Consider the following 26,974-nt stretch of genomic DNA (forward strand, 5'->3'; position numbering starts at 1 on the left):
GGTCCCACAGTTGACTGTGCATGTCAGAGCAAAAACCAAGCCATGAGGTTGAAGGAATTGTCCGTAGAGCTCCGAGACAGGATTATGTCGAGGCACAGATCTGGGCAAGGCTACCAAAAATTGTCTGTAGCATTGAACATCCCCAAGAACACACTGGGTTCCATCATTCTTAAATGGAAGAAGTTTGGAACCACCAAGACTCTTCCTAGAGCAGGCCGCCCGGCCAAACCGAGCAATCGGGGAAGAAGGGCCTTGGTCAGGGAAGTGACCAAGAACCCAAGAGTCACTCTGACAGAGCTATCGAGTTCCTCTGTGGAGATGGGAGAACCATCTCCACCAATCAGGCTTTTATGGTAGAGTGGCCAGATGGAAGCCACTCCTCAGTAAAAGGCACATGACAGCCTACTTGGAGTTTGCCAAAATACACCTAAAGATGAGAAACAAGATTCTCTGGTCTGATGAAACCAAGATTGAACTCTTTGGCCTGAATGCCAAGCGTCACGTCTTGAGGAAACCTGGCACCATACCTACAGTGAAGCATGGTGCTGTGGGGATGTTTTTCAGTGGCAGGGACAGGGAGACTAGTCAGGATTGAGGGAAAGATGAACGTAGCAAAGAACAGAGAGATCCTTGATGAAAACCTGCTCCAGAGCACTCAGACTGGGGCGAAGGTTCACCTTCCAACAGGACAACGACCTTAAGCACACAGCCAAGACAACGCAGGAGTGGCTTTAGGACAAGTCTCTGAATGTCCTTGCGTGGTCCAGCCAGAGCCCAGACTTGAACCCGATCGAACATCTCGGGAGAAATCTGAAAATAGCCGTGCAGCAATGCTCCCCATCCAACCTGACAGAGCTTGAGAGGATTTGCAGAGAGGAATGGGAGAAACTCCCCAAATACAGGTTGGATGAAGGGTCCCTTGGTTAAAGGGTCATACCCAAGAAGACTCGCAGCTATAATCGCTGCCAAAGGTGCTGAGTAAAGGGTCTGAATACTAATGTAAATGTGATAGTTTTTTTATTTTTAATACATTTGCAAAATAAATATGGGGTATTGTGTGTAGATTGATGAGGGGAGGGAAAAAACAATTACACCAATTTTAGAACAAGGCTTTAATGTAACGAAATGTGGAAAAAGTCAAGGGGTCTGAATACTTTCCGAATGCAGTGTATATATAAAAATGATCAGGCGGTGACTTCATTATTCCAAATAAGTCATCAATAATCTTTTGGGGCTCCAATGACAGCCAAATCAGCCTCGATTGGGTAGGCAGCACACAATGAGTCATTCATCAAATCCCAGTCAGATGTTGGGGCAAATGTTCGCAAATTACTGGCGGTGTGACAGGGTTTTGATATTCCATCAGAATCCTTGCCAACAGCGTGGCCGTCCAGGTGGTTCCACTGCTGTGATTATAGTGCGCTCGTTTGAACACTGAGCCATAAACAAAACGCTGGACAGGTTTGCGGTCCGTATTAATAATGGAACATGAAGTCGAAGGGCCGTACATTGCTCTGTGGGACCAGTTCAGGACAAGGGAACAAGAAGAGGGGAATGTTCACACATTCTTTTGTAGATGAGCAAAGTTCCGGTAATGCATGCTGCCTTTCCCCGGCACTGAGAAGACCAGATGATTGTGGCCTCTGTTCTCTGAGAGAGAGGCTGTGCAAAACCAATAGAGGAGTGCAAGAGATTAAAAGACTGTGGCTTCAGTGCTTTCCTCAGGCATGGAGGGAGTGAGTAATACCCCAGTTATATTTTAGAGCAGGGAATCATATGCTGACAAAAGCAGCATATGTTGTGTGAGTCAGTCCTGCACCAAAGCTGAAGCGGGAAAACAGTTTTTCTAACCCCCCCCTCCCACTCCTCCCTCTCCATATCCACCCACCTACTTCCCTGTCTCTCTGCCACTCTGCATTTCTCGCTTCCTTTAGCCCTCTCACTTTCTCCCACTTTCACTCCCTCCCTCTCTGGAAGGGAGATATTGAGTTGCTGGGATGCCCTGTGCTGCTGAGGAGTGAATCGAGTGGCATTTACCTTCCTCCCGATGGCTCCGCTGGGCTTGCGGGGTGGTGGCGGCTCAAAGATCCTTTGTTGCTGCTGGGGCGGGAGCGTCGAGTACAACGGGATGATTTTGATGTCCCCCGCGTCGTGTCCCAGGTCGTCGATGTCCCTCTTGATGCGCTTGCAGGCCTCGTCGATTTCCTGAAAGATGAAGCGGAAAAAGTAAATGGGCAGGCAGGTGAAGAAGGGTGGCTGACGAGGAGCAAGCATTTGGGCACACAGTAACCTGGGGCTTGGTTTGAATAACACCTTGAGAGACAATGGGGAGAAAAAGGTCTGAAGAGGAGAGGCGGGGTTAGAAGGAGAACATTTGTTCTGCCCATCTCTCCATCTGACTGAGGAAATTAAACCTGGACTGCCGCGTGCTTGGTTGAGCTCCCCATGGCTGTGTTGTCAAATGCAGCAATCAGGAGAACACAGACACACACGGTTCATTATTCCATACCGCAATATTGTAGGGGAAATGTGAAATGAGAATGCTGCACTGATGCATAACCAGCGGCAAATCATGGCAGATCAGTTTAGTGGAGCTGAACATTATAGAGCCAGTGGGCTCCCAGACAGAGAAACTTAACAACCAGGGGAATAAGAAAACATGACAGACGACAAAAGGCTAGGACTCCGACTGAACTAGGCAGCCTGAATATAATAAACCAACATGGTACGGACTGCAATAATGTGACGTTAGCAAATGCAACATATCAAATCGGTAAACGGCCCATGAATAATTAAGACTATTACTTTGCAATCGACCATGCCCACGAGAACCCTAAGTGACAAGCTTATATACAGCCTACATAATACTATATAGCCTGATAAGTGTCTATGATTCCTGGAATATCTACACTAAACACCACACTTGTTTTTTCCCCCATCTCCAGACATAGGACAATGTTAGCTATGAAAAGACCAGAAAACGTACTGAAGCGATAGCCACTGCCTGATTAAGTCCATTTTCATGTCCATACTTAAAGGAAAGGTTGCACGAGATATGTATATATATATTCCACAAATCTAACAACAGCTAAACAGTCTTCATGCAAAACATTTTTTTTTAATTATACACTTCTATTTTCGCAATTTGAATTAAATGTATTAACTCATACCAACAACACATTGCGGCTTTGACGTCAAGAGAGGAACAGCCTACTGGTGGCTTCAGTGATAGAGGCGAATCGGGGAAAGTAGGTACTAAAGTGCCCAAAGTGTTTTGTCATGTTATGTTGCCAATAGATTATTTTTTAAACTAACTAACTATTTTGTGCACTTCACAAAATAGATGGCATCACGAGGGAAGGAAATGATGTGGATATAATGAAGCAATGAATGAATGAATTTCAAGACATCAGTCAGGAAGTTAAAGCTTGGTCGCAAATGGGTCTTCCAAATGGACAATGACCCCAAGCATACTTCCAAAGTTGTGGCAAAATAGCTTAAGGGCAACAAAGTCAAGTTATTGGAGTGGCCATCACAAAGCCCTGACCTCAATACTATAGAAAATGTGTGGGCAGAACTGAAAAAGCATGTGCGAGCAAGGAGGCCTAGAAACCTGACTCAGTTACACAAGCTCTGTCAGGAGGAATGGGCCAAAATTCACCCAACTTATTGTGGGAAGCTTGTGGAAGGCTACCCGAAACATTTGACCCAAGTTAAACAATTTAAAGACAATGCTACCAAATACTAATTGAGTGTGTAAACTTCTGACCCACTGGGAATGTGATGAAAGTAATAAAAGCTGAAATAAATCATTCTCTACTATTATTCTGACATTTCACATTCTTAAAATAAAGTGGTGATCCTAACTGACCTAAGACAGGGAATTTTTACTAGATTAAATGTCCGGAATTGTGAAAAACTGAGTTAGAATGTATTTGGCTAAGGTGTATGTAAACTTCCGACTTCAACTGTAACTTGCAGGATATCATGGTGTCTGATGTTTGTGTTAGCCATTACACCAAGATTTACTATTACTACTGCTAGTAACGTTAGTACTCAGGTTAGCATGTGGCTAGCTATAGCTACCATCACCCAACAACAGTTTGGTTATAGATGTTCAATGTCTACTATGATGGTAAAGGTTTATTTTGATTTTGTGTAACAGTACAATAAATGTTGATGTGCTGAACTGCTAATACAGTGCATTTGAAAAGTATTCAGACACCTTGACTTATGCTACATTTTGTTAAGTTCCAGCCTTATTCTAAAATGGAATTAATTGTTTTCCCCCTTATCAAATCTACACACAATACCCCATAATGACAAAGCAGCAAAAATCTGGTAAAATAGCAAATTTACATAGGTATTCAGACCCTTTAATCAGTACTTTGTTGAAGCACCTTTGGCAGCGATTACAGCCTCAAGTCTTCTTGGGTATGACGCTACAAGCTTGGCACACCTGTATTTGGGGAGTTTCTCCCATTCCTCTCTGCAGACCCTCTCAAGCTCTGTCAGGTTGGATGGGGAGCTTCGCTGCAAAGCTATTTTTAGGTCTCTCCAAAGATGTTCGATCGGGTTCAAGTCCAGGCTCTGGCTGGGCCCCTCAAGGACATTGAGACTTGTCCCAAAGCCACTCCTTTGTTGTCTTGGCTGTGTGCTTAGGCTTAGGGAACCTTGGCCCCGGTCTGAGGTCCTGAGCGCTCTGGAGCAGGTTTTCATCAAGGATCTCTCTGTACTTTGCTCCGTTCACATTTCCCTCAATCCTGATTAGTCTCCCAGTCACTGCAGCTGAAAAACATCCCCACAGCATGATGCTGCCACCACCATGCTTCACCGTAGGGACGGTGACAGGTTTCCTCCAGACGTGACGCTTGGCATTCAGGCCAAAGAGTTCAATCTTTCACCAGACTAGAGAATCTTGTTTCTCATGGTCTGAGAGTCCTTTAGCTGCCTTTTGGCAAACTCCAAGTGGGCTGTCATGTGCCTTTTACTGAGGAGTGGCTTCCGTCTGGCCACTCTACAATAAAGGCCTGATTCGTGGAGTGTTTCAAAGATGGTTGTCCTTCTGGAAGGTTCTCCACAGAAACTCTGTCAGAGTGACCATCAGGTTCTTGGTCACCTCCCTGACCAAGGCACTTCTCCCCCGATTGCTCAGTTTGGTGGTTCCAAAGAGTCTTGGTGGTTCCAAACTTCTTCCATTTAAGAATGATGGAGGCCACTGTGTTCATGGGGACCTTCAATTATCAATTACAAAAAATTGGTAGCCTTCCCCAGATCTGGGCCTCGACACAATCCTGTCTCGGAGCTCTACGGACAATTCCTTCAACCTCATGGTTTGGGTTTTGTTCTGACATGCACAGTCAACTGTGGGAACTTTTATAGACAGGTATGTGTCTTTCCAAATCATGTCCAATCAATTGAATTTACCACAGGTGGACTCCAAGTTGTATAAACATCTCAAGAATCATCAATGGAAACTGGATGCACCGGAGCTCAATTTCGAGTCTCATAGCAAAGTTTTTTTTATACATTTGCAAACATTTCTAAAAACCTGTTTATAAAAACCTGTTTTTGCTTTGTCAGTATGGGGTGTGTAGATTGATGAGGATAATGTTTTACTTAATTCATTTTAGAATACGGCTGTAATGCAACAAAATGTGGAAAAAGTGAAGGGATCTGAATACTTTGATGTTTCAAAGCTGTTAGTGGGTAGGTAATATGGGTGTAAAAGGGGCCATGCTAAAAGCCTGTGTGCTGTAAAAGTGATTAAAAAAAACTTTTTTTTATATCTGATATAGAATAAAGAAATCACAGGATATGGTCAGATGATAAGTTGGCTTTATTCAGAGTGCCAAAATATTTTTTCAAAAACAATGACGACTCTATGATGTGGGTCTTTACCGTCTTATGTGGACAGTGGCTTCACTCCTGTTGTGTGTTCTTCTCTTGACATCACTTTTTCAAAACACTTAAAATTGATATGTCGTATTGGGACTTTTAGTTGGAAGGATGAAACCAATCAGAATGTTTAAAAGAAACCTAATTCTGCAATCTTCCCTTTAAACAAGAACACCAACATGTAAACGGCCACAGCCTGTGCTGTTGCTCCACCTTCAGGCCCTAGGGAGCTGTGCAGCTCCTTCTATAGTTTGGTTGAGGGTCACGTGACAATTAGCACTTACAGATTAAAATAAATGTTTTATTGGAGTGCGAAGGAGAAGGGGGCTTGGGGCAGAAAGGGGTATAGGGGCTTGGTGTATTCTGAAATTATGGGAACCATATTTGATAGTAATACCAAAGCCACAATGTGACACTGACTGCAACCTAGAGATACCCAGTAGAACAGATGCTCTCCTTTGACCTGGAGCGTTTACTCTTTACGTGGCATTTACTTTACTCAGGGTAAGCACTGGCCAGGCCCCAATTGAGTAAAACACAAAAACATAGGGAGCCTCAGCTAGGATTTCTCTGTGTGTTTGTGGACTTTGTTTGCAGACAGTAATGCATTCCTAGCCCAATTTTTCCCTGCTGTGTTCACTCACTACACAAGTCAAATCCATCCCACCGATGGCCATGTAATCAACAAGTTGACAAGTTAGAGTGGAAAAGAGTAATGAATAGATTGGTAAAATTAGCCTGGGTATTAATAGACCATCAACCCTCTGGATGCAGCAGCTGTCATGAAAAGTGGACGCCGTTGCCAAGGCGCCGGGATTGAGCTGGTGTGCCAGTGCCTGAAGAGAAATGGAGCGCGTGCACAGCGGGGCGGCCAGCCAACTGTGAGAACCTGCACACCAGCCGGCCCACGCGACCCCAGGAGCGATGCGGTGGAGCACCAGGCACCTAACCAGACTCAATTAGGCACTCGCCTCGGTCCACTTAATTAGCAGAGGCCCGGGCGAATCTTTACGTTTTGAAGTGAACCGCTGAGGGGGCAGCTTAAATGGTGGGACTTATCAGGGCGAGGCAGCTGTGATAAGTTTTGCCTCTCTTTTTTGGGGAGTTTGAGTTTGTCCCTGCCGCGAACCATTAAAAAACAGACAATCTCCCCCAAATACTTGGGAGGGAAAGAAATCCGCCGCATAAATGAAAACAGCTTTACCTCAAAGACAGAACTACGTTGTAGATCTGCGTACCCGATCATTAGTCAACATCAAAGTTGCGGGACGACGAGAGGTTGAGATGCGCTCCGGGGAGGCACTATTTTAACGCCCATCTCCTCCAGAGCTACCTCACATTGACTTCTTTAACCCAATTAGGAAAGTGTTAATGAACTCGCCGTGGGAGTGCTCGCTGACTGCACTGCTTGCTTTGCCTCGGTAGCTTGACACCTCGACGCGTTCAGCGTTATTGAGCTAGAGGAGGTGGGAATGGGGGTGGATACTCAGCAAGAGACGTTGTCCACCTCTAAACAATGTTTAACGCATTTCCCGCAAAGATTCTCTTCTCCTCTGCACATTCAAAGAGGGGAGGCCAATGCTGTTCCCTGGCTGTTCGAGTGGCTGGAACACCACTAATCTAATCTGAAGGATACCACTTCAAATACAATGCTCCTCCGTGACTTCATCCCTAACATAACGAACCAGGCATCGATCCGGCATCTGCAAATGAAAACGGATGTAGGTGCGCGGTAGTGCCGTCCCGCCGATGAATGACAAATGACTGCCGTTAATGAATAGGCTGCCATATTATCTGACTGGGTGAGCCCTCAGCAGATATGATTTATTTTTAAAGATGGCTACGCTGGATGATGACGTGGCGCTAACGTAAGGGAATCCATACATTCAAAATGAGAAGCTCCAGGCACATTAACATTCACGCTCGGTCATAAAGGATACTTAGAGATTTATCTAGCCTACTTCCCCAGAGTCAGATGAACTTGTGGATACCATTTGTATTTCTCTGCATGCAGTTTGAAGAAAGTTGCTAAGTAGCGTTAGCGCAATTGCTAACTAACTGTTCCCATAGACTTCCAGTCATTGTGCTAGTGCTAGTTAGCCTTGGCTCGCAAAACTACCTCTAACTTCGTTCAAACTGGACACAGAGACATCTTTTTTTATTTAACTAGGCAAGTCAGTTAAGAACAAATTCTTATTTACAATGAGTGCCTACCCCAGCCAAACCCGGACGACGCTAGGCCAATTGGGCGCCTCGTTATGGGACTCCCAATCACGGCCGGATATGATTCACCCTGGATTCGAACCAGGGACTGTAGTGACGCCTCTTGCACGGAGATGCAATGCCTTTGACCGCTGCACCACTCGGGAGCCGTGACATACAATTGGTATCCACAAGTTAATCTGACTCTGAGGAAGTAGATAAAGGGTTTCCTTGCCAAAATTTCCAAGTATCCCTTTAAACTCAGTCTAGGGTTGCAATCATACAAACCTCACGTAATTAGTTCTCATGTCACAACCATAAGCTACACGAACTGTTACATTACGTAGGGAGAGAATGGTGAGAATAATAGTGTGGCACTGCTGAGCCCTGAGACAGGCTGCCTCTCCCACTCGTGAACTGGGAGGCAGACAGATGTTTCTGGGGGAAGGCAGGGAGGCGTGTGCCCGCCCAGCTGTGACCAAATTCATCATTATGGGCATAAACCTCGCCCTCCATTACACATTAGTATACAACATTTTTAGGAGTGAAATTTCAAGGATTCATGGGGCAGGCAAAATCTGGGACATTGTCTTTTTTTCCCTCTTACCAGGGTAATGTTCCAAACAGGAAAGGCCACATGCATTCAATATCTCTATTCATCTAAGCTTTGATCATCTCGGTCGTGTGCGTGCGAAAAGCTGGAATGGTGGCAGAAAAGGGCCTACCTCTTGTCCAGTGAGGAAGAGCAGACAGTCGCCCTCCTCCTCTTCACACATGTGGATCTGGATAACGGTGCGGATGGCTGCCTCCAGGTAGTCTCTCTCGGGCTCCGGCGTGTAGAAGATCTCTACCGGGTGCGTGCGTCCCGGGATGGTCAGCAGCGGACAGCTGTCAAAGTACACCTGGAACTTGCCGGCATCCAGCGTGGCGCTCATGACGATGACCTGATGAGACAAAGGACAGGGTGGTGAGAGGTGGACTGGGAAGAGAAAATGGCTGCCGATGGGGTTATATGATGCTATAGGATGAAGTTGCCCCTAGACACTGATCAGAGTTCTAGATTATAGTTTGGCCTAATGGTTCAGATTCTGATTAGCGTTATCTTAGATCAGTGTCTAAGGGCAACCTGAAACAGCAGCTTTTAGCAGGAGCAATACTGTGAAGAGAGGAGCTTACATATAACCAGGGGACAGCGACGATAGTATAGTGTAGGTAGATAAAGGTTAAGGTAGGAGTATTTAGGAGTTGACGAATGGTAGGGTCTGGTGTAGTCTCACCACAGGGGAGTTAAGAGTGATAGTCGACACATGTGACTGATGAAATGGATAAGGCCTAGGAGGTAGAACATACAGTACATTGGGAAAGTATTCAGACCCCTGGACTTTCCTCACATTTTGTTATGTTACAGCCTTATTCTAAAATGTATTAAATAAACAATAATGATCATCAATCTACACACAATACCCCATGATGACAAGGCAAAAACCGTTAAAAAAAACAAATAGGAAACGTAATAGATACCCTCTATGCAGGAGAATAGGAAGTGGGCGTGAGCCAAAAAGAGAGTGTAGATTGGACCCTGGCCAAGTGAGAGGAAACAAAATGGTGGACATATCACAGGAGGACAGAGCCCCTGACCCATGAGGATCACAACGCTCACTGCCCGGATAAGTCTCGCGGGCACACCATGTTCTCCCTTAGGGCCCATTAAGCACATTAAAATTCTGATGGTGGGCGGCGCGCCTCTCTGCTCTCCCATTTTCACTCTCAAATATTTCGGCCCCACGGTCTATGCGCTACTTCGCTTTACGCATAACAAGACATTATAATTCCTCTTAATCAAGGCAAATTACACTTCAAATTTGGGAGAGGGGGGAGATTGGGAAGAGGGACATGAGCAGGGCCGGTAAGATCATTGCCACTAACCTAGACCTTATTTAAAAGTCCCTGAACACGTGTGTAACCTTTGATGCCGTCCCTGACAACAACTAGTCATTACCCATCTGTTTTATGAGAATTGTGTCCGGCACATTCGGCCTATAAAAACTGAACCCCCACCCCACCCATCCCTGTCTGATTCTCTTAAATGGGCTGACCCGGGCAGCAATCTCAGTGCTGCCGCAGAGGAGACTCGCCGTGCATTTCTGAGCTGAATGGCTGACGTTTGTCTTTTCCTCAATAGACACACAGCAGTCAGCCCGTGGAGAGACTGCCACACTGAGGATTTTTAGGGTGGGGGGTGGAGTAATAATTGAGTGTGTGTGTACACAACCAGGTGTGTGCACACAGAGAGGCAGGCTTTCGTGTAGGATAGAGGACTAGGTCGGAGGTAGGATTTGATTCTAGGAGAGTGAGCTGAGGAGAAGACATGAGGGTCAGACGGTACAGGGCTTTGAAAAGCAGTAAAGAACACAGCAGAAACTGCTTCTCCAATAGAAATCCCTGATCGCTTGTAGGCGATGTCATGGTGACGTTAGTTAGCTAGCTAAGCTCATGCGCAGAAACACGTCATAGGTCTGCAGGTTGTGTCGAACTGCGGCCGTTAAATCAAAGGCACTCTTACGATATAAAGTTGTTTTTGATTCAAATGAAAACGTGTCAATTTGTCACTTTCACAAGGTTGTAGTAACGACAGGTTCAGCTACTTGAGACATTGGCTCGAATATAGGTTCTGCCTTTAGAAATCGAGAAAATGAACAAATAAGGAAGAATTTTTCACTTCTCTCATTGACTTCTCAAACCATAAAAACGTTTTTTCCACCTTTGGATTTAGAAACTCTGTGGCATGACTCTATGAGATGCTGTGGAATGTAGACTGGCGAGTGGAAACTGTTGGCAAGGCCAGGGTTGCATTCACCTGGCACGGATCAGATCGCTTTCAAGTGGTGCACAAAGTTAGGAAACATTTAGATAGAAACACACCATAGAACTGACATGCTCCTCTGACAAGTAGAGTCAAGTACAAATAAGGTCAGCTCTGTTCAGGACATTTCTACCTGCAAGGTTCAGTACATTGCACCCAGGGGTATGGGGATTTGACGTGTACCTTGAGGTCTGACCTCTGTCGGACCACCTCTTTGAGGACGCCCATGAGGATGTCTGTGGCAAGCGTTCTCTCGTGGGCCTCGTCCAGGATGACGACGCCGTAGCGCTCCAGCAGAGGGTCGTTCATGGCCTCCCGCAGCAACATACCGTCTGTCATGTACCTGCACCGAGGGAGGAAACACAATGGGTAAGTCTTTCAAAGTGGACATTTTCATCGAACAATTTAACTACTAACTGTGTACTGCCAAATTAGCCAGTTCTCTCTTGTAAAGAATATTTGAAATCTAACTTTTTTTTGCTAACAGCGAAAAACAGGGAAGTACTATCTGAACATGCTAAATGTTCAGATAGCAATACATTTTTCAACAGAAAACATATCCTACGAAGCGCCCCTCTAAACCCCAGTGAAATAAAACTGTTTTTTGGGCAGTTCAACTTCAGTAGAGACTGGCACTTACTTGAGGAAGGTCTTGGCCGAGCTGCAGTCCTCAAATCGAATGGAGTAACCGACCTCCTGGCCCAGCATTACGTCCATCTCGTCGGCCACCCTCTGGGCCACGCTCATGGCTGCCACCCTCCTGGGCTGGGTACAGGCCACTGCCTTCTTAGGTCCGCCCAACCCCTTCACCATGTCCACACACCACTGCGGGATCTAAGGAGGGAGAGGGGGAGATGGAGAGAGGAAGAAGTTACTCAACCACACTCACTTTTACAACCCCTTGACCTTACACAAATCAGCAACCAAACCAATACCACTCAAAAGCGCTTTATAAAATGGCACTGAAGATAGCTTTGAGTCAAAAAAATGAATGATAGCATGGATGTTTTGGAGAGCAAAGAATAAAACTGCCAGTTCCTGTCTGTAAACCCCATGCCACCATCCCCGATCACTTCCACTCTCTGATAATCAACTGCGAGCTCCAGAGAAGTTGAGATGATAGCTTGTATTAGACAGTCTGCCAGCTTTCTGCTGATAGGCACTCCCGGTGGGGATCCCCCCGCTCACTGTTCAAAAGACGAGGGGACCTGCTAAGAGCAGCCTAAAGTTAGAAACTGTTTCTTCTGCCGGATTAGCCTTGTGCTCGGATGAGTGCCCGTTAGTGGCAACCAACCTCTTTGCTACGGGGAAGGGAAACACACTCTGCATTTAACATTTCAACAAATCAAGATGGGGGGGAAAAGGAGATGAGTCACAGCAACAGGATTATTTTGAAAATAACGGGAGAGTGTGTGAGGGCAACAAGGAATCTCATAGGAAACAGTATTGAGTTATCAGTTGTCTTTTCTCGGCTGTGTTACTGTTTGTTCGTGAATACAATGATATATTGCTTGGAGAACAACGAATAGATACATTCCGTCTCACCACATTAATGTAAAGCCTCTACCCCTTGTCCAGCTTACCTGCGTGGTCTTGCCGGAGCCCGTCTCTCCGACGAGCACGAAGCTCTGGTGGCGTCCCAGGATGTCGTTGAAGCGCTCCTTGTACTCCCACACTGGCAGCTGCAGCCTCTTCTTCAGGATCTCGTAGTAACGCGGCGTGTGGGGCAGGTTGGTGAACGGGTTGATCTGCTGCTGCATGGCCGTCTGCTTGTGGGAGAGGCCTGCGCTGCCAACAGCCGGGTTCAGGGCCATGCCAGAGGGCTTGACATCCCGGTCTCTGTCCCTCGACCGCTCGTCGCGGTCCCTGTCGCGGTCTCGCCTGTGGTTGAGGCATGAATGTGAGTAGTGTGACAGACTAGACAAAGCTTCTTTTTTTTTATATATATATATCGGCCAGGCCCCACTCCCGTCTCTTTTCCCATCACCATTCCAAAATGGAATGAACCCAACAACCAACACAGAAATAGGACAGCTCAGATCCTACAATGTGCCGCGGTTCGGCTATGTCATGTCCTTTTCCTCGAATAACATGAAAAGGTTACTGCGCATTTCCCTTTCACGCTGAAGAAGGATGTAATCAAGTGTTGCATGCAAAGGTCACATTAATAAAGAAATTAATAGGCTAAAATATCAAAAGTCAAAAGGGGAACACTTTCCTTTTACAAATGGGTGATATCTTTATTTCCTTTTTATTATGCTACAACACATGTCTGCACCCCAGAACCAAAGTATTGCATTTCCTTCCTTGACCAGACTAATGTTGAAGACTCCATTTGAAGAATTGGCAAAAAGCTAAAACTGGTCTTAGCAATGTAGCCGGTGTCATGAGCAACTGCACTATTTCCTAGGACATCATGTTGGCTTGGGTACATACATACACACACCAGCTGACCCTTCAGAACTCATGTCATGTTCTTATGGGCCTAGAATGTTGACATTTCAGTACCCAATTATTGCAAAGGACTTAATTAATGAATGAATCTTGTTCTGACAAAGTTGGCCATGTGTTTCAGCACCACGTTGATGTCCACTGACAACCGAATCATCGGATTATATACAAATGAGACATTTTATATAGCTAGGGATTATATAAACTATTATAGAAATGTATCAAGTCTGTGACTTAGCTAGTTAACAGTGCGTTATGTTTCTTTAACCCATATTTTACAAGGTAAGTTGACTGAGAACACATTCTCATTTACAGCAACGACCTTGGGAATAGTTACAGGGGAGAGGAGGGGGATGAATGAGCCAATTGTAAACTGGAGATGATGGTATGAAGGCCAAATTGGGCATTTAGCCAGAACACCGAGGTTAACACCCCTACTCTTACAATAAGTGCCATGGGATCGTCAGTGACCAAAAAGAGTCAAGACACCCGTTTACCGTCCCCAATCACTGCCCTGGGGCATTTGGGATATTTTTCTTAGACCAGGGGAACGGGTGCCTCCTACTGGGTCTCCAACACCACTTCCAGCAGCATCTGGTCTCCCATCCAGGGACTGACCTGGACCAACCCTGCTTAGCTTCAGAAGTAAGCCAGCAGTGTAATGGATGCAGGGTGGTATGCTGCTGGCATACCCAATGGACAGAAACGGCTTTTCGGCTAGTTTCAATCAAAACAAACCTAAAGCATGTCAGCTAGCCACTTACATTTCTTGTTTAAAAACACAAATAATATAGTTAGCTAATATAACTAGTTAACATTATTAACTTGCCATGATAGCGGTCTAGCTAACATTAGCAATACTACAGACTGGATGCTAACTAGCTATCTACACACCTAAGTTACCTACCTACCTTACGGCCACGCGCAGGAGGCAACCCACGTGCATGAATGATGCATCTTTTGCACTGTTCTGTAACGTTAGCCTGGTTTAGGAGCTTCCTAACTATGTTAGCTTATACTGCGTGTTTATTTAAAAGACTAGATAGCTAACTAGCGTAACTAGGCTAGAATACTTTTTCTCCGCATGTACGACCTGTCCATTCGCCATTTACATTTTATCTAGCTAGATAGCATGCGAAAGACGTTAGCTGTAGCCAAAAAACCTTCTGCACTGCAGTGCCCATGAAACACGAAAACAAAGGATCCTCTCCCTATTATTCCCTATACACACCCATCAGAAGACTCTCTTTTTACTCGATGAATAACAATAATCAACCAAACCCAACCGATGTCGTTTAGACATACTTTTTTTCCTACACATAAATAGCTATCCACAATAAGGAACAAAAGTAGGTCAATGCCATACAATTTCTGCACACTTCTGCCAAATATATTTAGAAATCGGTCCTATCCAATCGTTCTATCTGTGCTGCTGCTATTGTTAAGCACCACAAGTATGGCGACCGGAAGCACTTACCTCATCATTAATATCTCTGCGTAAATGACAGAAAAACAGCAATTTAGCGTGAGTTTCGTCGAGCCAGATACATTAAATAACGTTTTTATATTAGCAAAATATTGCGACTTAAATATTTGCGCCACGGGGAACTGTAAAGGACAGCTGCTGCCGTGGACGTGGAGTCAGTTGTTAGCTGTCTGGGGGATGTTGTGGCTTGCACCAAACTCAGCCTCCACCTAATACATAAAAAAAAAAAGAGGGTCCATGTGCAATACCAACATTGACCGATTCCGATGGTGAAACTCAGTTGTAGAATTCATCCCAAAGCCAAACATTTTATAAATAACATTATACGACATATATGTATAGAGGGCTGTCAAAGTGTTTGTTATTGCAAGACAGCCACATTATGCACATTCTGGATGTAAGTGATTATTTCAAGCCATGTCAATCTTTCAAGAACATTTGACAAACATTTTCAATGTATACACCTCTCTTCCAAGAGATTTCTTAAATGTTTCAACCTATAAGATTATGTAGTGATGAATCAGCTGACACTGGAGACGATCATTGCCGTTGACACAGGTAATTACACCGCCTGGACATTCCTAACAAGCTTTGTAATGGCAAATGGCTCATTGCTTGTAACCAGGGATTGATGGTGATAGGGAAGGAGAAGTCAACGTTATAACAAAGCCTTACTAATGCTCTTTATCCAAGGCTAATTTAAAATATCAGGTCTTTTTCTCCCTTTCTTTCACAGGCAATTAAATAACAGTCCAATTGTGTGTGAAATAGGTCTGCCAAACAGAGCTGCTGACAGACAGAGGACCAACACCGACACAGGAAAGAATAGCCCTGTTATTTCACTGTGAAAAGGGACAATAGCATGCAACCTGAATGGAAACAACCTCTCAATAATATCAAGATGAATGGATTGCAAAGCTGCACTTGAAACATCAAGTAACTGTATAAGCTATGAATAATTATTATTTCCAATCGACAGTAAACAGGTATTGTTTAAAATAGTTATTTCAGATTTTCAAGATCTACAACTTGTTCATAGTTTTGCACCACAGCCGTTTAGTCATTCACCCACATTTTTTACTTTGACCTCACAGAATAGAATCAATAAAAAGTCAAGTAGAGGAGGTAAATGCCATGTGCACATCGAATAGTGTAACTTGAAGTAGAAGTAAGTTGATCTAATATTTTCTCATTTAGAAAAAGTTATATACACTACCGTTCAAAAGTTTGTGGTCACTTAGTAATGTTCTTTTTTTCCATGAAAACATACATGAAATGAGTCGCAAAATTAATACGAAATATAGTCAAGACGTTGACAAGGTTATAAATAACGATTTTTAATTGAAATAGTAGTGTCCTTCAAATGTTGCTTTCGTCAAAGAATCCTCCATTTGCAGCAATTACAGCCTTGCAGACCTTTGGCATTCTAGTTGTCAATTTGTTGAGATAATCTGAAGAGATTTCACCCCATGCTTCCTGAAGCACCTCCCACAAATTGGATTGGCTTGATGGGCACTTCTTATGGTCAAACTGCTCGCACAACAGCTCAATAGGGTTGAGATCCGGTGACTATTATGGCCACTCCATTATAGACAGAATACCAACTGACTGCTTCTTCCCTAAATAGTTCTTGCATAGTTTGAAGCTGTGCTTTGGGTCATTGTCCTGTTGTAGGAGGAAATTGGCTCCAATTAAGAGCCGTCCACAGGGTATGGCATGGCGTTGCAAAAAAGTGATAGCCTTCCTTCGTCAAGATCCCTTTTACCCTGTACAAATCTCCTACTTTACCACCACCAAAGCACCCCCAGACCATCACATTGCCTCCACCATGCTTGACAGATGGCATCAAGCACTCCTCCAGCATCTTTTCATTTTATCTGCATCTCACTAATGTTCTTTTTTGTGATCCAAACACCTCAAACTTAGATTAATCTGTCCATAACAATTTTTTCCAATCTTCCTCTGTCCAGTGTCTGTGTTCTTTTGCCCATCTTAATCTTTTCTTTATAGTGGCCAGTCTGAGATATGGCTTTTTCTTTGCAACTCTGCTTAGAAGGCCAATATCCCAGAGTCGCCTCTTCGCTGTTGATGTTGAGACTGGTGTTATGCGGGTACCATTTAATGAAACTGCCAGTTGAGGACTTGTGAGGCGTTTGTTTCTCAAACTAGACACTCTAATGTACTTGTCCTCTTGCTCAGTTGTGCACCGGGGCCTCCCACTCTATTCTGGTTAGAGCCAGTTTGCGCTGTTCTGTGAAGGGAGTAGTACACAGCGTTCTACGAGATCTTCAGTTTCTTGGCAATTTCTCACATGGAATAGCCTTCATTTATCAGAACAAGAATAGACTGACGAGTTTCTGAAGAAAGCTCTTTGTTTCTGGCTATTTTGAGCCTGTAATCGAACCCACAATTGCTGATGCTCCAGATACTCAACTAGTCTAAAGAAGGCCAGTTTTATTGCTTCTTTAATCAGAACAACAGTTTTCAGCTGTGCTAACATAATTGCAAAAGGGTTTTCTATGATCAATTAGCCTTTTAAAATTATAAACTTGGATTAGCTAACACATCATGCCATTGGAACACAGGAGTGATGGTTGCTGACAATGGGCCTCTGTACGCCTATGTAGATATTCCATTAAAAAAAAGCAGTTTCCACCTACAATAGTCATTTACAACATTAACAATGTCAACACTGTATTTCTGATCAATTTTATGTTATTTTAATAGACAAAAAATGTGCTTTCCTTTAAAAAACAAGGACATTTCTAGGTGACCCCAAACTTTTGAACTGTACAGTAAGTATTCACACCCTTTACTCAGTACTTTGTTGAAGCACCTTTGTCAGCGATTACAGCCTCAAGTCTTCTTGACGCTACAAACTTGGCACACCTGTATTTGGAGAGTTTCTGCCATTCTTCTCTGCAGATTCTCTCAAGCTCTGTCAGGTTGGATGGGAAGTGTCGCTGCACAGCTAATTTAAGGTCTCTCCAGAGATGTTTGATCGGGTTCTAGTCCGGGCTCTGTCTGTGCTACTCAAGGACATTTAGAGACTTGCCCCGAAGCCACTCCTGTGTTGTCTTGGCTGTGTAATTAGGGTCGTTGTCCTGTTGGAATGTGAACCTTAGCCACAGTCTGAGGTCCTGAGCATCCTGGCACAGGTTTTCATCAAGGATCTCTCTATACTTTGCTCCGTTCATGTTTCCCTCAATCCTGACTAGTCTCCCAGTCCCTGCCACTGAAAAACATCCCCACAGCATGCTGCCACCAACATGCTTCACTGTAGGGATGGTGCCAGGTTTCCTCCAGACGTGACACTTGGCATTCAGACTACAGAGTTCAATCTTGTTTTTTTCAGACCAAATTATCTTGTTTCTCATGGTCTGAGAGTCCTTGAGCGGCCTTTTGGCAAACTCCAAGTGGGCTGTCATGTGCCTTTTACTGAGGAGTGGCTTCCGTCTGGCCACTATTTTTTTGTACACTTCCCCAGATCTGTGCCTTTGCACAATCCTGTCTCGAAGCTCTACAGACAATTCCTTCTACCTCATGGCTTGGTTTTTTCTCTGACATGCACTGTAAACTCTGGGACCTTATATAGACAGGTGTGTGTCTTTCCAAATCATGTCCAATCAATTGAATTTACCACAGGTGGAATCCAATAAAGTTGTAGAAACATCTCAAGGTTGATAAATGGAAACAGGATGAGCTCAATTTCAAGTCTCATAATAAATGTGCAAACATTTCTAAAAATCTATTTTCGTTATGGGGTATTGCGTGTAGATTGATGACAGACAAAAATAACTTAATCAATTTTGGAATAAGGCTGTAACATAACAAAATGTGGAAACAGCTAAGGGATCTGAATACTTTCCGAATACACTGTATATACCATTAGGAGAGACTAAAGATAAATAATATACTTCATTAGAGATCAATTTTTAATAAAGCAGTACAATCTAAGGTGAGTGTGTTGGGGTCAATGAGAGGTGTTGCATAGAATTAAAAAGGTATGTCGGATATTATTCATCCTAATCAGACATGTTTTTTACATGGATGATACATTGGAGATAATAAGACAAGTACTCCAAACAATAGAACACTATGAAAAATCTGGGAAACCTGACCTGGTATTCATAGCGGACTTTGCAAAGGCTTTTGATAAAGTACAACTGGAATTTATATAGAAATGCCTGGAATATTTACATTTTGGGGAATCTCTTATACAATGGGTTAACGTTATGTATAGTAACTCTAGATGTAAAATAGTAAATAATGGCTACTAGAAAGTTTTAAACTGTCAAGAGGCGTAAAACAAGGTTGTCCATTATCGACATATCTATTTATTATGGCCATTGAAATGTTAGCTGTTAAAATCAGATCCAACAATAATATCAAGGGGCTAGAAATCCAGGGCTTAAAAACAAAAGGTGTCATTTTCTGCTGATGATTCATGTGTTCTTTTAAATCCACAATTTGGATCCCTCCACAGCCTCAGAGGATCTCCATCTTGTCTCATCGCTGCAACTCCCCAATGTGCTCGGGAGGCAAAGGTGGAGTACAATGGGTCGGAAACACTGTTCACCTGATGACCGAGGTCAGCCTGATGGTATTTAAATTGCCATTGATAAAATTAAATTGTGTTCATTGCCCGTAGCTTATACCTGCCCATACCATAACCCCACCACCACGTGGCACTCTGTCCAGAACATTGACATCAGCAAACTGCTCACCCACACAAGACCAGACATGTGGTCTGTGGTTGTAAGGCCGGTTGGACATACTGCTAAATTCTCTAAAACAACGTTGGCGGCGACTTATGGTAGAGAAATGAACATTCAATTCTCTGGCAAAAGCTCTGGTGGACATTCCTGCCGTCAGCAAGCCAAATTCACCCTCCCTCAACTTGAGATCTGTGGCATTGTGTTGTGTGACAAAACTGCACATTTTAGAGTGGCCTTTTATTATCCCCGGCACAAGGTTCATCTGTGTAATGATCATGCTGTTTAATCAGCTTCTTGATATGCCACACCAGTCAGGTGGATGGGTTATCATGGAGAATAAGAAATACTCACGAACAGGATGTAAACAAATTTGTGCACAAAATTTGAGAGAAATAAGCTTTTTGTGCGTATGGAACATTTCTGTGATCTTTTATTTCAGCTCATGAAACATGGGACAAACACTTTACATGTTGTGTTTATACACTATTTTTGTTCAGTGTACATTCATGAAATAAACATTTATTTAAAGCGTCACTCAGCAGTTGAAACAATGCGACCTCACCCGTGTCGGTAAAAAGTTAAAGGATAGGGCTGGAGAAATGTAGCCACTCTCAAATGTATAGGCAGGGCTATGGATGCAAGGACTGACCATCCGTGAAATCAAAATTATAGTTTGAACCATGTTGAGGCTACATAGTGTTTGTTTACGTTTACAAACATTGGAGTGAAGCAAGCTTATATTCTAGGTTCTGGTGGGGTACGACATTTGAACTAAGCTCATGAGACATTTATAAGTTATATTCTTCAAGAATCAATAGGTTTATTTCATTAATTCAGAAGTCCAAAAATGGATGAACAACTGCAGATTGCTCCTTTAATGTAAACATATTGTATTTTGTTAATGTCTAGTCCTGATATGTCTATTTAGAATCTGAATGCATTCATACACTGAAAAGAAACAAAATATCTGCGTAATATACAATTAAATAACAAGAACACCATCACATTTTACAGGACCACTGTAGGAGACAGACAGCTTTGGGAAACGACAAATCACACAGTTAAACAGCTGCCCTACTCACCTTACAATAAAAACTTTTTTTTGTACATAGGGCAAGTTAAAGCACTTATTTAGCCAATCATAAGTTATAAACATTCAAAGGGATAGTGTGACATTTTGGAAATGAAGCCTTTTTTTTTTTACCCAGAGTCCAATGAACTCATGGATACCATTGTTATGTCTCTGCTTGCAGTTTGAAGGAAGTGGAAGGCAGTTTCTGGAGCCATTACTAACTAGTGTTAGCGCAATACCTGGAAGTCTACTAGCATGCTAGCTGTTCCTGAAGACTTCCAGTAGAAAAGAAGGGCTTAATTGTCAAAATGTCACAGTATTCCTTTATTAAAGGACAAATACTGTGGAAAATAAGTCACCCTATGCCCATGCATGAATTGCAGCATTATTTCATAAAGTGGCAGCAATATCCATGGTTTAATCACAAAGTTAGCCACATTTGAAATGTTAAAGGTCAGTGCTGATGAGCACCTTAGATGGGGAAACCACATAAATATCAAAATTATATATTAGGATTTTCACCCCTTATCCTTTCAGATATAGATAGAAAAGGTTTTATATGCCGGTGTCCCAACTTCAATCATTCTAACTATAGACACACAAATTGATGTGGATATGTCTGCTTGTTGTCACATTACATTAAGCGAGCTAAAGCTGGTTGACTCATCAGCACTGTGTGAGCTAACGCTAACTCTCCTACATCCACTGTATACATCTCTCTTGGCAACTGTGTGGTCTGGAATGATGTGTTAGCTCAATGTGATGCCCTAACCTGCTTTTAAAGGCTTAATGCGTGACTTTGCTCATGCAGGTGTGTCATTTCATTTGACAGAAATAGCTCAACCATTACTCACACTAGAAAAATAAGTGTTTTTTCCCCCTTCAACATTTAGCTCTAGTCATCCCGATCTCATTTTAAAACACCAGCCATAAAGCGAGTGACTAACCAGGTTGTTGGATGGCTCATTTTGCCTGAGTGAGACAGTGTTGCAATGATCAAGAGGGAGTGTGTGGGAGTTCTAGATGACAAAGCTGGCAGTTTCTAAAGATGGTTGTCACACACTGGAGTAATGGCGGCCCTGCAGGTAGTGATGCCCTGAGGCGATGCACTGGAGCAGCCAACTCTAGGTAGGGTGGGCATTGAAACGCTCTGACAACAATATGCCAATGTGCATGATGGGGCTTCTCTCAGCAAGGAGAGGGCACACAAACAGGCACAACACACATTTTCAATAGTTATGCCAAAGATTGAGTAGGGGGGAGGGGTTGAAGGATACTCAATAACACATGTCAATTGACTATCCTGTAGAAGCTCCAAACATATCAGTCAAACTCATTCCTATCCAGACCTGGGTAGAATATGTATTCAAAATATCGTAGTTGCACTTGATTTAGCTCATCAGGCACAACGGCACTAACAGAATAGTCATGCAGGACGGGATAAGCTGGTCTGTCCCCTTACTGCATGGGCTAGATCAGTGGTTCATGTCTCCTCTTATAGCTCCAGCCCACCCTCTTATCTTAATAGAGATCACACTGTAGGACTACACCTTGACAGTGTGCTGACCCCCCCGGCGTGGCCTCTGCTTATCGGCCCACCACAACTCCCCCTCCATCCATAACGTCATCCGACGCCGGCCTCACTGGGGCCCTTGGAGCCATTTAGGTGCCGCGGTCGCTCGTTTCCAGAAAGAAAAAGCGGAAACTGCAAGGTAGGTCACAATGGATAAAGAACCCCCGTCAACAAATGTAGAAGAGCGACGGGGATGGAAGTGTCTAAAGTCGAGCGAGGCGCCACTCGACACGACGCGATTAGCTACTCAACTTGGGTGATTTACAAAAATAATTTGCATAACTGCCCACGGATTCTCCAACTCAATTCCCTGTGCATAAACAAATCAAATTGAATATAAATAAGGCCATAAAAAGCAACAACCCGAGCGGTTCCGCGTGTTGTTTCCCTGGGACTTTGCCCTTGTGGGGAAGCACGACACATGTAATTGAATGTAATAAATAACAGTGGAGAGACGTAACTCTACAGTATATCTAGGACATTCGTGGAGGTTGATGTTGGGTTTGGGTGATTGATGCTAATGTTAATGCTAACGGGCGGCTGCTTTATTTGCTTCTTTAATCAAGGACAGTATCATCGAAGCCATTGCACTGACGTATAGGGATCCGAGCGAATAGACGTAATGTAATAATCACAACATTGTTCAATAACCAGTTGATCGCACAAGGGTGGGAACGAGGCGTATGGCTCATCCATGCGTGGGTGACAAACAAGCTGGAAAAAAGATCTGACAAGACATTTCACATTGTTTTTCCACCTCCCCATGAGAGATAATGACAGACCCGTCATCCACCGAGCAGAAAGTTACACTTTTCACATCACCAGGTGACAACCTGGTGGGCTCGCTCGGTGCACTCTGATTGGTTCCCTCTCTCAGGGATTGTTGACAGAAGTCAGGTAGCATAAAGAAGAGAGAACTGAATGAAGCGCAGGACATAGACACAGCCATTGGCCATCAGTGGCCAGGGCACCTGGCTGGTAAAGTAATTAACCCCGCTGAGTGGTTGGCGTGGAAACCGCTGACTCCAAGTGTCCCACCCCCTCCCCTATCCCCCTAGTTCCCTTGGCGATGATGGGGTGTCAATTCCCCCCACATTCAGCTGCCTCCTGCCTCCTCAAATCACACCTATTAGAGCCAGCAGGCCCCGTGGTGACCCAGCTGGGCCACTGCGTCTGTCTGTCCAGGGTAGTGTGTGTGTGTGTGTGTGTGTGTGTGTGTGTGTGTGTGTGTGTGTGTGTGTGTGTGTGTGTGTGTGTGTGTGTGTGTCCAGGGTAGGAGGAGAGGGGGGCAGGTGGCTGAAGCATTTGGAGCAAAGCATCTCACCATCACTCCCTGTGAGAATGTGATTAGATTGCAGTGCTGCCAAAATCACCACACTGGATCTCACACACTCACTGAGGCACATATAATAAAGGCACAGCTGTGCACACACACACACACACAGTGTTAACAAATACTATTATAAACGAAACTACATTACTATTCTAAACAAATTCATACTAACATAAGGGTGGGGTATGGGTCGGGGATGTCTCTGTCAGAGATGTGGGGCTGAGATTAGTTTTGGCAGGGGCTGCTCAGTGGTGACCATGGCCTAATTCTACCTGCTGTGGCAGAGAGACACCACTCACAAGGAGCAACAGCAAGCTAGCCTGGCAGCGCTCTGCTCTGAGACAACTACTTAACAACCAAAAATAACATATATATATGCATACAAACACACACAGTTGAAGTCGTAAGTTAGGTTGGAGTCATTAAAACTCGTTTTTCAACAACTCCACAAATTTCTTGTTAACAAACTATAGTTTTGACAAGTCGGTTAGGACATCTACTTTGTGCATGACACAAGTAATGTTTCCAACAACTGTTTACAGATTATTTCACTTATAATTCACTGTATCACAATTTCAGTGGTTCAGATGTTTACATACACTAAGTTGACTGTGCTTTAAACAGCTTGGAAAATTCCAGAAAATGATGTCATGGCTTTAGAAGCTTCTGATAGGCTAATTGACATTTCAGTCAATTGGAGGCGTACCTGTGGATGTATTTCAAGGCCTACCTTCAAATCATGGGAAAATCAAAAGAAATCAGCCAAGACCTCAGAAATAAAATTGTAGACCTCCACAAGTGTGGGTCATCCTTGGGAGCAATTTCCAAACGCCTGACGGTACCACGTTTATCTGTACAAACAATAGTATACTAGTATAAACACCATGGGACCACGCAGCAGTCACAGCGCTCAGGAAAGAGACGTGTTCTGTCTCCTAGAGATGAACGTACTTTGGTGCGAAAAGTGCAAATCAATCCCAGAACAGCAGCAAAGGACCCTGTGAAGATGTGGGAGAAAACAGGTACAAAAGTATCTACATACACAGTAAAACGAGTCCTATATCGACATAACCCGAAAGGCCGCTCAGCAAGGAAGAAGCCACTGCTCCAAAACCCTCATAAAAAAGACAGACTACGGTTTGCAACTACACATGGGGACAAAGATCATACTTTTTGGAGAAACGTCCTCTGGTCTGATGAAACAAAAATAAAACTGTTTGGCCATAATGACCATCGTTATGTTTGGAGGAAAAAGGGGAACGCTTGCAAGCCGAAGAACACCATCCCAAACGTGAAGCACTAGGGGTGGCAGCATCATGTTGTGGGGGTGCTTTGCTGCAGGAGGGACTGGTGCACTTCACAAAATAGATGGCATCATGAGGAAGTAAAATTATGTGGATATATTGAAGCAACATCAAGACATCAGTCAGGAAGTTAAAGCTTGCTCGCAAATGGGTTTTCCAAATGGACAATGACCACAAGCATACTTCCAAAGTTGTGGCAAAATGGCTTAAGGACAACAAAGTCAAGGTATTGGAGTGGCCATCAACAAAGCCCTGACCTGAATCCTATTGAAAACGTTGTTGCAGAACTGAAAAAGCATGTGCGAGCAAGGAGGCCTAGAAACCTGACTCAGTTACACAAGCTCTGTCAGGAGGAATGGGCCAAAATTCACCCAACATATTCTACCCGAAACATTTGACCCAAGTTAAACAATTTAAAAGCAATGCTACCAAATACTAATTGAGTGTATGTAAACTTCTGACCCACTGGGAATGTGATGAAAGAAATAAAAGATGAAATAAATCATTCTCTCTTACTATTATTCTGACATTTCACATTCTTAAAATAAAGTGGTGATCCTAACTGACCTAGGACAGGGAATTTATACAGGTTTAAATGTCAGGAATTGTGAAAAACTGAGTTTAAATGTATTTGGCGTATGTAAACTTCCGACTTCACTATATATATACTATATAATATATATATATATATATATATATATATATATAATGAGCCTCCCAGGTAATCCTGTCATAGGGAGAGGAGCAAAAGTAACCCTAGATGTCAATCAATCCGTGAAATAAGATTGTATTTAATAATTATATTGTTGAGGCTAGATGTGTTTTTTATTCTTCTAGATCATGGATGGTCAAGCCTCCTTCTGTAAAGCTATTGGGTGTGCAGACTTTTGCACCAGTCATGCTCCAACACATTTGGTTCAACTGCAGGACATTGATTCGCTGATGTGTTAGAGCAGGGCTGGAGCAAAAGCCTCCACACCCAATAGCTCTCCAGGAAGGGTTGGCCACCTCTGCTTTGGATATTGGAATGTCACGTCTGATACAAAGGAATTGGATAATAAAGTCAAGCCATATCTAATCAGTGAGTCTTAATGCAATTTGTTGTACAGACCTGAAGAGTTAAACAATGAGCATAGCTACTTTCCTTTGCAAATGAGAATAGAAATTCCTCTAAGAGAATATAAAAGTATACTGGTAGTGAGACGCGGGAGGATTCTGACTTCCCACAGTGCAAGCGGCAGGCTGTGACAGACCATCAGGGATCGGTGCAGGGAGGGGAGGGGGAAAAAGTGAATTGTCAACTTCAATCCATGTCACAACTTGAGCAACCCAGCGAGAGCAGCTGAAATTGCTCACTTCTTCAATGCCCAGGGCTCTCTGAGCGGCAGTCAGTTTTGGTTGACTAGTACAGGGCAGGTCACGCATTGTAACCTAGGTTACAGTCTCACTTCTACAAAACGACAACTACCAGCTCCACGCCACTGCTCAGCAAATAACAAATGTGTAGTTCTACTGTTTACCCCTTTGAGTAGTTAAATTTCACACAGACATTAAAGTCAAATTAGGCAAGATACCGGAGGATGAGGAACCCCCTTATCGTGGTGAATTGGCACGCAGGATAGGCATTTCGCTAAAGCCCAAGGCACCACGTCGTTTCACAATTTCATTAGCAGCAAATCCCATCTGCTTTATAAAGTCATCAGATTCCTCGAAACGCCTCGCCAATATGCCAAATAAGCTGGCTGGCAGCGGGCCTACTCTGTGTGTGAGTGTGTGTGTGCGTACTGCGTACACACCATGGCTTCCCGGGATTCTATATTTTTTTCTTCCTCTATTTTGTGTCAAAGAGTAAAAATAGCAAGCAGCCTTATGCAGAATAAGCACTTCATGGATTATGGCTTTGATGCCGTTTGCTTGGAGAGGCCAGCTGCCACCTGAATGTGGGAAAAACTGAATCTGAATACCTTAGCAGGGCCTGGACTTTGGCTGTAAGTGTCTGTGTGTGTGTCAGAATTTTGGGGCAAGTACATGAAACTTTGTGTGACAAAATTAGTCAATGTGTTTACGTACAAAA

General features: G+C 43.7%; 1 protein-coding gene across 3 annotated transcripts in view; it reads right to left on the reverse strand.

Annotated features, from left to right (window-relative positions):
* LOC111960242 (ATP-dependent RNA helicase DHX15) overlaps window positions 1-15,053 on the reverse strand; it is a 32,314-nt gene extending 17,261 nt beyond the window's left edge. For 2 of the 3 annotated variants that reach the window (XR_002876793.2, XM_023982150.2), the window contains exons 1-6: window positions 14,326-14,462; window positions 12,547-12,844; window positions 11,604-11,797; window positions 11,147-11,306; window positions 8,826-9,044; window positions 2,038-2,205 (exon numbers count right to left, since the gene is read on the reverse strand). Coding sequence is in view for 2 of the 3 variants with exons in the window: in XM_023982150.2 (XP_023837918.1) it covers window positions 2,038-2,205; window positions 8,826-9,044; window positions 11,147-11,306; window positions 11,604-11,797; window positions 12,547-12,844; window positions 14,326-14,360 (1,074 nt within the window). In the remaining variant the exon portion in view is untranslated. Of the gene's footprint in view, window positions 1-2,037; window positions 2,206-8,825; window positions 9,045-11,146; window positions 11,307-11,603; window positions 11,798-12,546; window positions 12,845-14,325; window positions 14,463-14,891 lie in introns of those variants that run through there. The other variant, XM_023982151.2, reaches the window with a different exon arrangement.
* Between the last annotated feature and the right edge of the window lie 11,921 nt (window positions 15,054-26,974).

The sequence above is a fragment of the Salvelinus sp. IW2-2015 genome, linkage group LG37, assembly GCF_002910315.2.
Source record: "Salvelinus sp. IW2-2015 linkage group LG37, ASM291031v2, whole genome shotgun sequence".
Classification (NCBI taxonomy): Eukaryota; Metazoa; Chordata; class Actinopteri; order Salmoniformes; family Salmonidae; genus Salvelinus; species Salvelinus sp. IW2-2015.